General features: G+C 40.5%; 2 protein-coding genes across 2 annotated transcripts; both read right to left on the minus strand.

Moving 5' to 3' along the window:
• Positions 1 to 12651: 12651 nt before the first annotated feature.
• LOC142620470 (uncharacterized) lies at positions 12652 to 13062 on the minus strand. Its single transcript, XM_075793834.1, has one exon. It carries the CDS (start codon positions 13060 to 13062, stop codon positions 12652 to 12654), a length of 411 nt encoding a protein of 136 aa, XP_075649949.1.
• Positions 13063 to 13070: 8 nt separating this feature from the next.
• Positions 13071 to 13508, minus strand: LOC142620471 (uncharacterized). The gene has a single exon (XM_075793835.1). The coding sequence runs from the start codon at positions 13506 to 13508 to the stop codon at positions 13071 to 13073; it is 438 nt and encodes a 145-aa protein (XP_075649950.1).
• Between the last annotated feature and the right edge of the window lie 264 nt (positions 13509 to 13772).

The raw sequence follows: 13772 nt of genomic DNA on the forward strand, positions 1-13772 counted from the left end.
TGGGATGAGTTTTGTAGATTTGATCTTAAAAACCTCATGCATTGCACCCCATATGCATTATAGCTATATTTTCATGCATTTAGATGTGTGTTATATATGTTATTTGATTGTGTGCTAGTAAGATTGGATTGGGTTGAGTCCATGATGCAATTACCTTTGCATGTCACATGTTCATGCATTCCCATGCATACGTTCTTTCTATTTAATATATTTTGATATATTTGAACTGCTTGGGACTTTTCTGAGTGTTTCTTTCTCTCTCTCTCTCTTCTATTTATGTTAGTTTGCTTTTATGGCACCCAAACATAAATCTACTTTGTCTTGGAACCCTCTTTGTTTCGGGGCATCTTATTCTTCCAATCCTACTCCCCTTCATGTTTGGTTTCGTGATGAGAAGGCCAAATCGGACTTCTTTGAGAACTTTTCATGACGAGGCATTCATTCGGAACTCCAAGTCATTTTGTCGAACTTCTCAGACACTAACTTACCCACCGTCATTCACAGTAGGGGTTAGGAGTCATTGTGTGACATCTCGGTCACATGTCCATCCGTGCTGATCTAGGAGTTCTACTCCAACATGCATGGATTCGATTATTCAGTATCTTAGTTTTCTACTCGCGTTCAAGGTACGCGCATCATGGTCACTTTGGTTTTTGTAGCCACGTGCTCTATGTCCTTAGGGTAGCGCATCTTGACTACCCTGGTTGTGAGCGTCTTAAGATCATGTCTAAAGATAAGCTTATGTCTGCTTTCTGTGAGTGCCCTTCTGATTGGGGTGAGCGTCAGTTCACTTATTGTTCGACATTTGCTAAAGGTCCATGTTGTATTAACATGGTTATGACTTTTGTTTTACATCCTCTTTTTTTTAATTACTTTATTAGAGAGCTTCGTGCCTGATTTTCGCTTTCCCTTCTTGAGCATCTTAGTATAGATTTTCCCTCTCATTTCATTCTTTCTACCATAGATGTGTATAGGGATTCGGCGACCCGTGATAAGCTCATCTTCCCTTCGGCTATCACAAAGATCTTACGCCACTTTTCTATTCCCTTTCCCGTGCCTAACCACTTCTCTTACATGGGTGCTATAGATGTCACTATCATTAAACGGAACGAGGCATAGTTTGGGTTGAGGTGGTCCGGGTCAGAAGCTCCTCCCACTCCTTCAGCTCCATCCATATCAACTCCCTCTTCTTCTATGAGTGATGTGACTCTCGAGGACATCATGGCGCAGCTTCAGCGCATAGATGCTCGCCTCAACACTCTTAGTGATAAGTTGTGTCAGGTGAACACCTTTGTTGGTCGTATTGCACAATGGCAGGCGGTCATGGGTGGCTTCATTGCTTCTCCTCCACCTACTCTAGAGGCTTCTGAGGATGAGGACGATGATGGTGATGCTAATGATGAGGATGATGCTAGCTCTTCTAGTGCTAATGAGATGTCTACTTGACACTCTTACCCTTTGTCACTCGTGACAAAAAGGGGGAGTAGTTTTGGTTATGAGAGTAGTCATAGTTAGGGGGAGAGTTAGTATAGGAGATTTTTGTTAGGGGGAGTATTGATATTGAGTGTTGATATTGAGGGAATGTAGTGAGGATACTTGTATCTTTTTCTTTTCTTTCTACTTTAGATACATTATCTTTTGTACCTGGGTCTTGTGACCATTTTTGACATATATTGTACTTACATTCTTTATATGTTAATGTGTGTTTTTCACCTACCCTTACATGTGTTGTTTCTTTTCTCTCTTTATGCACATGCTTTTTATTTATTGTATGCAATCTATTATTTCTGTCTCACACTAAGATGCTTTGATGAATTTTGTTTAAAGTATTTTAGAAATACAGGTTGTCAAAGTCTACTTGTCCTGAACTCTCTTCTTGCAAAATTATTCAAGAGTTTGTGTTAGGATAGATTTTATTGTATTCAACAAGTGAATATGAGTTGAGTGCTTTATGACTTTTCTCATATGTTCATTTTTTTGTTGTAGTTTTGTCATGAATTGCCAAATGAGGAGATTGTTAGGACATGTGTTTCACATGTTAGGAACATATGTCACTATTTTATGTAATTGGCTAATCCTCTGACAAAACGCACTTTACTTGTATTTGGGTAGATCTAGGATGTGTTGAATGCTTCAAAAAACCTTATTTCAAGACCAAATTTTAAAGCCATGCAAGTCTGTTCAAGATTCAAGTGTGAAAAGTGTTGTTCATTAAAGCTCGACAGCTAGCATCCATCGAGACTTGAAGAGCTATTCTAGCCTATGGCTTGATAGCAGCTTAACAGATAGGGTATCTGTCAAGGTTAATGAAACTCAGTTTTTCTAGACTGTTTTTCATCTAATCCGTGATTATATGTTTGGACATTCTTTTCTTACAACCTTAAACATATATAAGGATTATTTTAAGGGCCGTAATAGGTTACACAACAGAGAGCACAATGGCACAAGAGCATAATTCATCAAGTGTGACCAGAAACTTAGTTTGTCCTAGTTCTTGAGAAGCTGCTGTGTTTGTACGCCATAGGGTTTTGTGACCAAGCAACTTCGTGATCTTCATGTGTTGAAGAATAGAAGAACTTTGCAGCCAATCTCCTTCTCTAGTTGGTGATTGAAGTCGAGTACTAGGATCCGCGCAATTGGTTAGTCACGTACTGGGAGCTATGCATTCAAAGGAGAAATTGTCACTACAGAACAAGTTCAATTGGGTATTGGGGTAAGGTTTCAACTATAAGTTGATATAAGGTACTGAGATTCCTTTACTTGTAACCGCTTGTTTAGATAATAGTGAATTTTCAAGAGTGGTGACTTTAAAATCACTCGGTAGGGTTTTTACCGTATTGGTTTTCCCCATTCGTAAACAAATCACTGTGTCAATTTATTTTCCGCTGCACTTTAGTTTATTGGTGAATTTTTTGTTCTACCACACATTCTTGTATGTTGATTTGATTAATTAATAAACTTGGCTAATTAATCAATAAATTTATCACAATGGGTCAATATATTTTTGACCTATCACTTTTCTTTTCAGCAATCATATCAGACAGGATTTACTGATAGTATTTTTATACTGTTTTCATTATTCCAAATGCTAACATTGACCCCTTCTAAAGAATTCATATCGATTGACGAAAGGCAAAAGTATTTCATCATTAAAGTTTTTGATATATCTCTTATACCCACATGCTTGTACACATCATTAAAGTTTTTGTTTATATGAGGTGATGTGCTTCTTCTTCTCTTATAAAACCTAACATTTAGACCTTTTTTCTCATCATTTCTTTTAGTTTGTTTATGTTTTGGGAGGAGAGAGATATAAAAGAGTCGCAAAAATATAAATTTATCCTTATTTTTAATAGAAGTGGGAAACGGAAGATAAACAAAGTTCACCTTAGGAGGATAAAGTGTTAATTTTAACCCACAGGTAGGCAAAAGTATTTCATCATTAAAGTTTTTGTTTAATCTCTTATACCCACATGCTTGCACACATCATTAAAATTTTTGTTTATATGAGGTGATGGGCTTCTTCTTTTTCTTATAAAACCTAAATTTTAGATCTTTTTTCTCTTTTTAGTTTTTTATGTTTTGGGAGGAGAGAGATATTATAGAATAGCAAAAATACAAATTTACCCTTATTTTTAACATAGTTGGGTAACGGGAGACAAACGGAGTTTACCTCGGGTGGGTAACGTGTCAACTTTTAAATCATAGGTAGACAAAGTATTTTTCAACTAAACCATAGGTGGGCAAAATATATTTTCCCCTTATAATTTTTTAGCAATAAATTTGTTAGACCTCAATTTACCTCGCTAGTGCCCTCCCTCCACCCGCCCTCCACCTAACAGACTAAAAAGAAAGAAGGAAATGTTGAGTGTCATTTCTTACACAATGGTTATCTACAAATATTACAACCTATAGATTTAATTGTCTTATAAAAAGACAAACTAAAAAAAAAAAAGAATTATTGCGATGAGGCTTTTTTTTTAAAGTTTAATATCATAATTTTTCAATTTGAATTTTTTTTATTGTTAGTTGGGTTACACATAGTATTTTTAAGAATGAAATATTTAGGATTTCAAAAATGAGTAAATTTTTTGGTTTAGTGTGTGCTAATTAATTTTTAAGAGAAAACGTTTTAAGTGTGTGTTAGATATATTTAAATAGAGAGTATGTGCTAATTTTTAAGAAAAAAAAGTTTCTTTGGTAGTTTTTTACTTTTGAATTTTTTTAAATTACAATTTTAACCATATTTTTTATTTTTTAGAAATAAGGATTATCTAATTAGATTGATGCATTTTTGACATTTTTTGCAATCAAAATTAATTTTTTGAATCTTCTTAATATATAGATATTAACCATCTTAATATATATTGTAAGAGCACAATTTTTTACCCGGTCCAATCACTAGATGGACTCAGGTTCAAAGAGCCTTATACAATGAAATTTGTAGAGCGTGGACTTGAAACTTAGGCTTTATGGATATTGGACAACAGATAGACGGGCTAGATTGCTACTATCTACACAATCAATAAATAAAAATAACAGAAATTCTCCTCGGACATAAGCTGAGGATGATTGGTATTGCCTTTCTTTCTTCGAATGATAGACTCCAGTTCAAAATGAGGTGTACAGTGCTTTTTTTTCTCTCTTTTTCTTTCTTTTTCTTGCCTCTGCCTCTGCCCCTTTGTCTCATGCCTCGTTTTTTCTATTATATCCATCTTCCTCTTCCACATGTAGCACAAATCACCTAATTAGATACTTGTCCCATCCACCATCTTCTTGAAGTCTTCAGACAATAGCTGGAAGGCTGAACATTTACTGTTCAGAGGTCATTTCCCCATTAATGCGGCCAGAGAGGTAGGTGTAGGGTCTTTAATGCAGTGGTAGTAGTCTTTTCCCTTGATATTTCTCATACGTTTCCCTTCTCTATAACCGTGTGGAACACATCTTTACCTAACAACCTTTCCAGAATCCTCTCCCCAAACATCATGACGTGTCATACGATCTTCATTTAACTTAGTCGAGGAGATGCCTCTCCTCGGACGACCTCACCAATCTTTCTAGCAAGAGTTGGCTTGTGGGCCTCAAACGCTCTGCTCGGACAGGCTTACACCTCCAAATTAGGCCCAAGGCCCAAACGCGTGTTTTGACCGTTTTACCCCCATAATAGCCCCTCAAAACTTCGTTTTTCTTCCCACCTGGGGAGGAAAGTGAAGTTTTGACACAACGCCACAACCTTCACACGCCTTTCAAATCAGCACGCGTGAAAACATCAACTCGCCTCTTTTAAACCGCCACTAACGCTTCGAAATCCACCAGACGTGCATTAATTACTATAGGTGACGCCCTGTCCCCCACATCCAACAGTGCGATGCACATCCAACGGCTCGGGTCTTCTACTCAGATTTGGGCGGGATAACTCCCACTCAATGCTGTTTCCCATACGCTAAAACATCTAGGAAACCGAGTTTCAACCTCTCACTTCAGAAATCAATCAAATCTCAAAAGTTCCTATTCTCTTTCCTCTCAAGAAGCTCGCGAAGAACCATTTACCTATTTCCCTTAAGTTCTCAATCTTTTAAGTTCATTTCTCCTCGGCTACTGTTCTCAGCCATTAATTATATCCCTTCCTTCTCCAAATCTCCATTCTTCCCATCACCAAATGGGTAGATTCAAGTATCTGGTAGATACTAATGCCGGTATGGAGGGTTTTAGGGCCAAATACCATATTCCCTAAGACGTAAGTTTGAGGTATTGTTACCCTGAAGCTATAGCCAATGATGGGAAAGAAGGAGAAGTTGTCATCCCAATCATCGCCTTTTTGGAGGGTGGGATGACACTTTCTATGAAAAATGTAACCAGTGAATACCTCCGTAACCATAGGCTATGCCCAGATCAATGCACACCCAACGTGTTTAGAGTTTTAGGCTATGTCGATACTCTAAATGAGCAAATGGGTCTGAATCTCACATGGCACGACGTCGTCTATATGTACGAGTGTCCTAAACTTAAAGATGTAGGGTATTACCTCAAATCTAGGTCTAGTACTGTAAGGCTCATATCTTGCCTTCCTAAATCCAATAAATGTATGAAGGACGACTACCTTATTTCTTTTGGAATGTGGTACGACGATCCTCATTGCCCAGTCAAATGGGGAGACCCAGGTGTGACTCCATAGGAGTTAGATTCCATAACCTGTGACTTGGTTCTATTAACTTTATCATTTCTAGTTACATTGCATGTTATCACTTTTTTTATTTGGTATTCATCACTGATCTAACCATGCTTGTATTCTCGGATGTTTTTGCAGACAAATAGCACGTACGAACCCGTCTAAGCCTTTGCAGCATCGCGGACCTCAATCACGTTCTACGATCCGAGGTGTTCGTGAGCGTAGACCTACAAGTGAGGGCAGCCCACCTCATATTGGGATACGACCCCCTATCAGAGGAGTTCCAGGACATCGCTAATGCGATCATTGCGGGTGACAAGAGACACAAAAGGATAGATGTCTCGAGACCTGGCTTTCTTTCTGCCCACGAACTATCGAACGATCCCTCGGTCATCTTTTATGTCCGCCCAATCGCGGTAGTTCCTCTTTCGGTGCACTCTCAGGCAATAGCTATCCGAGAAGAGTCAACATCTTCACAACAATCATTCGAAGAGGAAATAGATCAGTTCTGACTTGAGGAAGCTGAGAGACCCCTAGAGAGCCACATTGTCACCATCTTGGACGAAGAAAACGAATCTTCCGAGAGTTCAGGTGTAAAGGGCTTAGTGATTGCGCAAGCCGACATCAGCGCCGAGGAAGAAGAGATGTCCAGCCTAAGAGTGCTGATGACTAGGAGGGGCACACAAGCTCCCAAAAGGACGTAGTTGGATCTTAACCTCCTCCGAAGCTGCCACCACCTCCTCCTCCTTCCGACCCCAAAAGGAAAAGGAAAAACAAGGCCGAGGAGGTAGAAATAGAAAACAAAAGAAACTAAAGTAGCAACAATAACAAAAAGTTGCCAAGGGTGGAATGCGCGCCCACTTTATAGAGAGGGGGGAAAGCTATGACCTAGCCGAGGTGCATTGCACGTAGGCTAACTGGTCTCTTGCGCTGGAACTAGATGGGGCTCCAATTCCCAGCCACTCCAACATAAGGGAGTTCCAGCGAGGACATGGCCACCACCTTGCCAATGCTCTGGAACAACCCCTTCTTCTACCAAAGGATATGGAGGCTTTGGAGAAAATGACCCAACCCCACTTTTTCCTTTCCTTAAAAAGAGACTTGGCTCTGGTATGCATCTTCCAATTACTTCTATCTCATTATTTCATTATATTTCCGTACAAAGTCTTTCATATGTATTTCTATGTTGTTTCAGTCATAACATGCTTGTTCAATATTTCAACGCAGGCCATCCAAGAAGTTTTTGTTGCCGAGAAATGGGTAGAAGATTCTCGGAAACAGGCTATGGCTGAACTTCAGGTCAGAGTCGAGATCGAGAAGGCTTTAGGCTGTGCGGTGGTAGACAATGAGGATCTGGCCAAAAAATTGGCCGACGAGAAGAGAGAGAGAAACAGTGCCGAGGTTGGCCTCAAAACTACTAAGGCTCAAGTGGAGGGGGAGCGCAAACTTCTGCGCCAAAAAGAAGAGGATTTGTCCAAGGCTCAACAAGAAAATTCAAACTTAAAAAAGGAACTTGCTCAAGCTAAGGAAGAGGCTCGGATCCTCAGGGAAACCATGGAGGCTGCCAAGAAGGCTTCTTACAATGAAGGGGTTGAAGCAACAAAAACCCGGCTGACCAAGGAGCTAGCAGAGTTGTGTAGGGAGTACTATTAACAAGTTTGGGCAGAAGCCCTAAACATGACAGGAGTTCCCACAACTTCTGAATGGAGGAAACCTGAGAACATTTGGATTCCACAAGACATTCGAGTGTTTGAAGACCTTCCTCTCGTCACAACTACCTCCGAGACAGCGCCTTCGATGCAGCCATCTCTAATTCAAGAACCTATTCCCCCTCCTAAAGAACTTACTGGTTCCGATAAAGAGATGGAACAAGGTGACAAGGTTGAGGAGCATCTGAAAGAGAATGCTGAACAAGATGCTCCTCCACAAGTCCAAGCCCCATCCGAAGCTGACCCTTTTTTTTTTTGTTTTTTTTGTTTCAGGACTCTTGTTTTGATCCTTTTATTCTAGGATTTAACTTTCAATGTACCCAACGACAGTATTAAAGACAAGTTCAAAAGATTGCTCTATATTGCATTGCCAATTTTCTTTATTGAAGTATTTACCTCTTTTACCTTAATGCAAATTACATGCGTAGCACAATTGACTTAATACCCCAACGTACAGAGAAATCTTCTTAATGTCTCAGCCAATACTAATAATTTGACATGAAACTATTCTAACTTTATCAACTTAAATTATCAACAGATAAACCATGTATTGAAACGGCAATATCTAAAGTGCAACAGCATACAGTTGACTATGTATGGATATATCTAGACTCAAGACAGGAGAAACACAGTCTAAGACTTGATTTGATGTTTAACTTGGACATAAAGCAAACCGGTAAACTTATTATGGTATATGGCCCAAGAATCAAGGCTTATTCAAATCTCTGTCAGATACTTAGAAGAATAAAGCGAAATGTTAATTTCCCCAAGGTGGATGGTCCGAGGACCAGATGTAACCAAGGTTCTGTTTAACACTTAATAAAATATCAATTTTCACGAGGTATGTGGTCTAAGGAGCCATGCATGACTAAGTTTCTGTTTGATACTTATAAGAATGAACGGTAATATTAATTTCCCTAAAGTAGATGGCCCGAGGATCAGACGTAACTAAGGTTCTATTTAACACTTAATAAAATATCAATTTCCATGAGGTATGTGGTCCGAGGAGCCATGTATGACCAAGTTTCTATTTGATACTTATAAGAATGAATGGTAATGTTAATTTCCCCAAAGTAGATGGCCTGAGGACCAGACGTAACTAAGGTTCTGTTTGACACTTAATAAAATATCAATTTCCATGAGGTATATGGTTCAAAGAGCCATGCATGACCAAGTTTCTGCTTGATACTTATAAGAATGAATGGTAATGTTGTTTTCCCCAAAGTAGATGGCCTGAGGACTAGACGTAACTAAGGTTTTGTTTAACACTTAATAAAATATCAATTTTCATGAGGTATGTGGTTTGAGGATCCATGCATGACCAAGTTTCTGTTTGATACTTATAAGAATGAACGGAATCATAACACAATAATAATATAACAAAGAATGACAAAAGAGTCTTTCATTAATAATAGTACATTTGTAGATTATTTACATTCCATGAACGTTGTACAACTTTTTCATTTAAGTCTGCTAGACGATATGCCCCTATGCCTGCGACAGAAATGATTTGATATGGTCCCTCCCAAGTAGGTCCTAGCTTTCCCCATCCTGGGTTCTTGGCATTACCCAAGACCTTCCTCAATACTAAGTCTCCAGGTGCAAGCGGCCTTAACTGCACATGAGCATCATACCCCCGTTTGAGCTTATGTTGATAATAGGCTAGCTGAACCATTGCATTCTCCCTTCCTTCCTCAACTAGGTCCAGGCTTTTCTCCAGCAAACCATTGTTATTATCCGGGTTGAAAGAGCTTGTCCTTAACGTCGGATACTGGGTTTCCAAAGGGATCACGGCCTCAGCCCTATAAGTCATGGAGAAGGGTGTTTCTTTTGTGGATCTTCGTGGTGTAGTCCAATATGTCCACAAAACATGTGGCAATTCTTCCACCCATCTTCCATTTGCATCATCTAGCCTCTTCTTGAGTCCACTTACTATAACTTTATTAATAGCCTCGGCCTACCCATTTCCTTGAGGATAAGCTAGAGTGGAGTATCTATTCGTTATACCCAGATCGCCACAGTATTTTCTGAAAGCTTTGCTATCAAACTGCAAGCCATTATTTGAAATAAGTGTGTGAGGTATCCCAAAACTAGTGACAATGTTCTTCCAAACAAACTTCTTTGCGTCCATGTCTCTAATGTTTGACAAAGGCTCAGCTTCAACCCACTTGGTAAAATAATCAGTTCCTATGAGCAACCACCTTTTATTTCCCACAGCCTTTGGGAAAGGTCCTACAATATCCAATCCCTATTAAGCAAAGGGCCAAGGACTAGACAAAGGATTAAGTACACCACCGGGCTGATGGATGTTAGGAGCAAATCTCTAGCATTGGTCGCACTTTTTCGCATAATCCTGAGCCTCTCTCTGCATGTTGGGCCACCAATACCCTTGGGTCAGAGCTCTATAAGCTAAAGACCTTCCTCTTGTATGACTTCCATAAATCCCTTCATGCAATTCCTCCAACAGTGACTCCGTTGCTTCAGGGTGTACGCATAGCAAGTATGGCCCAGAAAGGAGCGTTTGTATAACTTCTGATCCTTGGACAACCAAAATCGGGGCGCTTTTCTATGAACTTTATCTGCCTCAGATCTCTCCTCGGGCAAGACATCGCTCTTAAGAAAGGATATTATGGGGTCCATCCAAATAGGTTCAAACCTAACTTGATGAATATGGACAGCATCAACAGACATTCGAGCAAGTTTCAATAAGTCTTCCAAGAGGATGACCCCAGGCAGACCTTGAGCCGAGGATGTTGCAAGCGTGGCTAATGAATCCGCATGCACGTTTCCACACCTAGAAACATGCGTCAGGACAAAAGAATCAAATTTGGATCGTAAGTATCTAACCTTGTTCAGATATTCTTGCATTCTTGGATCTCTAGCCTTTAATGTCCCTATCACTTGGCCCATGACTAACTGCGAGTCCGAGAACATTTGGACTGATTTTCCCCCCATTTTCTGAACCATATCCATTGCAACTAATACAGCTTCGTACTCAGCCTCATTATTAGTGGCCGAGAACCCCAATCTTAATGATTTCTCAAAAATAATTCCTTTAGGGGATACCAAAACTAGCCCTACACCAGATCCTCTCTGATTTGCTGCTCCGTCAACATATGCCTTCCACATCGGAAGTTCCTTGCACGAGATCATGCCAACTGATTTTCCATCTATATGCAACCCCTTTGTACTTTCTTTAAATGAAGGTTCAGTGAACTCTGCCACTAAGTCAGCAAGGACTTGGCCCTTGACATAGGTGCGAGGCATATACCTGATGTCAAAAGCCCCCAAGATGGTCCCCCATTTTGCTATCCTCTCTGAGTAATCAGCACTTCGCAATATCGACTTGAGTAGGAGCTGGGTCAAAACGACAACTGTGCGGGATTGGAAATAGTGAGGAAGCTTACGCGTAGCATGTACTACGGCCAAAATCGCTTTCTCCAACGGCAAATAACGCACTTCAGCTTCATGTAGAGATTTGCTTACATAGTAAACTGGTCTCTGTACACCACTATCATCCCGTATTAAAACCAAGCTAGCGTGAGTAGCCACCGCTATATACGCAAACAGGATTTCATCCACCTCTGGCCGAGACATGATAGGTGGCTGAGAAAGATACTCTTTAAGTTGTTGAAAGGCTAAGGCGTATTCCTCAGTCTATTCAAATTCCTTCCACTTTCAGCAATTGGAAGAATGGTTTACACCTATCAGCGGATTGAGAAATGAACCTGTTGAGAGCAGCAGTTATCCCTGTTAGTTTTTGAACTTCCTTTGGATTCTGAGGAGGTTGCTGAGAGCAGCAGTCATCCCCGTTAGTTTTTGAACTTCCTTTGGATTTTGAGGAGATTGCAAATTGCTAATTGCCTTAACTTGTGCCAAATTTACTTCTATTCCTTTATGAGTCACCATGTAGCCTAGGAATTTACTAGAGCCAACACCAAAAGAGCATTTAGAGACGTTGAGACGCAACTTGTACTTCCTGAGCGTTTGGAAGGTGTTATTCAAATCTTTCACGTGCATGGACACGACCTTGCTTTTTACCACCATGTCATCCACATACACTTCAATAGTCTTTCCTAATTGTGATTCGAACATCCTGGTCATCATCCTTTGATAGGTAGGCCCTGCATTTTTCAAACCAAAAGGCATCACCTTATAATGGTAATTCCCTGTAAGAGTAATGAAGGCTGTCTTCTCCTGATTACCTTGGGCCAAAGGTATTTGGTGATATCCTTGGAAGGCATCCAAAAAACTCATCCGAGGATGTCCGACTGTAGCATCCACTAACTGATCTATGCGAGGCATCGGAAATGAATTCTTAGGACAAGCCTTGTTCAGATCAGTGAAGTCCACACACACTCTCCACTTTCCGTTCTTCTTCTTCACCACTACTGTGTGCGCTAACCACTCCAGAAAAAAAATTTCTTTAATTGCCCCAGCCCTTTTAAGCTTGAGAACCTCTTCCTTGACAGCTTCAGCGTGCTCTTTAGAAGAACGCCGAAGGGGTTGCCTCCTCGGAACAACAACAGGATTGACGCTTAAATTATGACAAATGAAGCTTGGATCAACCTCAGGGGCCTCATAGGGATCCCAAGCAAATACGTCAATATTGTTTTTCAAAAACGTAACCAATTCCATCTTCTCTTGATGTGATAGCCGAACACCAACCTGAAAGAACTTTTCGGGATTGTCACCTATAAGAAAATTTTCTAACTCTTTGCATGTTGCCTCTTCTGTTGTCACCACACTAGGCGCATCTAAAGGCATTAATTGCTATAAGTCCACCGTAGCCGAGGCTGAGGACTCCGGTTCACCCTGATGCAGTATTGCAACCGATATACATTGTCTTGCTACTATTTGACTCCCAAGAATTTCTTCAATCAGTCCCCCCGATGGGAACTTCACCTTGACATGTAGGGTTGAGGAAATAGCACCCAGAGCATGCAACCAAGGCCTTGCGACGATGGCCGTGTATGGGGAATAAGCGTCAACCATAATGAAATCCACATAAACCGTTTCTGGACCTGACTGCACAAGCAAGTGAATTTGTCCCTTTGGTATGACAGCTTTTCCTTTAAAACTTATTAGTGGTGAATCATAGGCAGTAAGATCTTCGAGCTTTAAATTAAGCCCCTTGAACAAATCAGGATACATGACGTCCGCACCACTACCCTGATCAACCATCACTCTTCTTACATCATAGCCCCTATCCTCAGCGTAACCACCAGAGCATTGTCAAGGGGTTGAATGGTCCCCACCTTGTCTTCATCCAAAAAGCCCAAAATAGGTGAAACACTTCCTTTAATTCTCTTCGGCTTCGAGCTAGACTCCTCGACAAGAACATGGGACATAGACATCACCCTAGTAGTACAAGAGCCAGTCCTTTTAGGGGTAGCGAAAATGACATTAATCATTCCCAGGGGAGGCTGGGATGAGTTATTCCTTTGATTGATCGAACCTGAATGGCTTCCTTGTCCATTGGGCTGATACAAATATTGCTTCAATTTTCCATCACTAACCAGCCGCTCCAAATGGTTCCAAAGTGTTCTGCAATTCTCGGTGGTGTGACCTACGTCCTGATGATAGTGGCAAATGAGATTCTGGTTCTGCTTCGTAGGATCTCCAGCCATCTTACTGGGCCATTTGAAGTATGGTTCCTTTCGAATTTTTTCCAGTAACAAATGTACCGGTTCTTGGAACACGGTGCTGACTACCTGAGGAGTGGCTGAACCAGATTACCTAGCAAAATCTCTCCTCGGCCTATTGTTATTATACCGATCCGACTTGAAATCCCTCCTCTCCTAAGGGATAACCTTCACCTTCCCCTTCCCTTGCTATTGATCCTTCTCGACTCTTTTGTACTCGTCAATACGATCCATGAACTGACGTACACT

The sequence above is a fragment of the Castanea sativa genome, chromosome 12 (assembly GCF_040712315.1).
Source record: "Castanea sativa cultivar Marrone di Chiusa Pesio chromosome 12, ASM4071231v1".
NCBI lineage: Eukaryota > Viridiplantae > Streptophyta > Magnoliopsida > Fagales > Fagaceae > Castanea > Castanea sativa.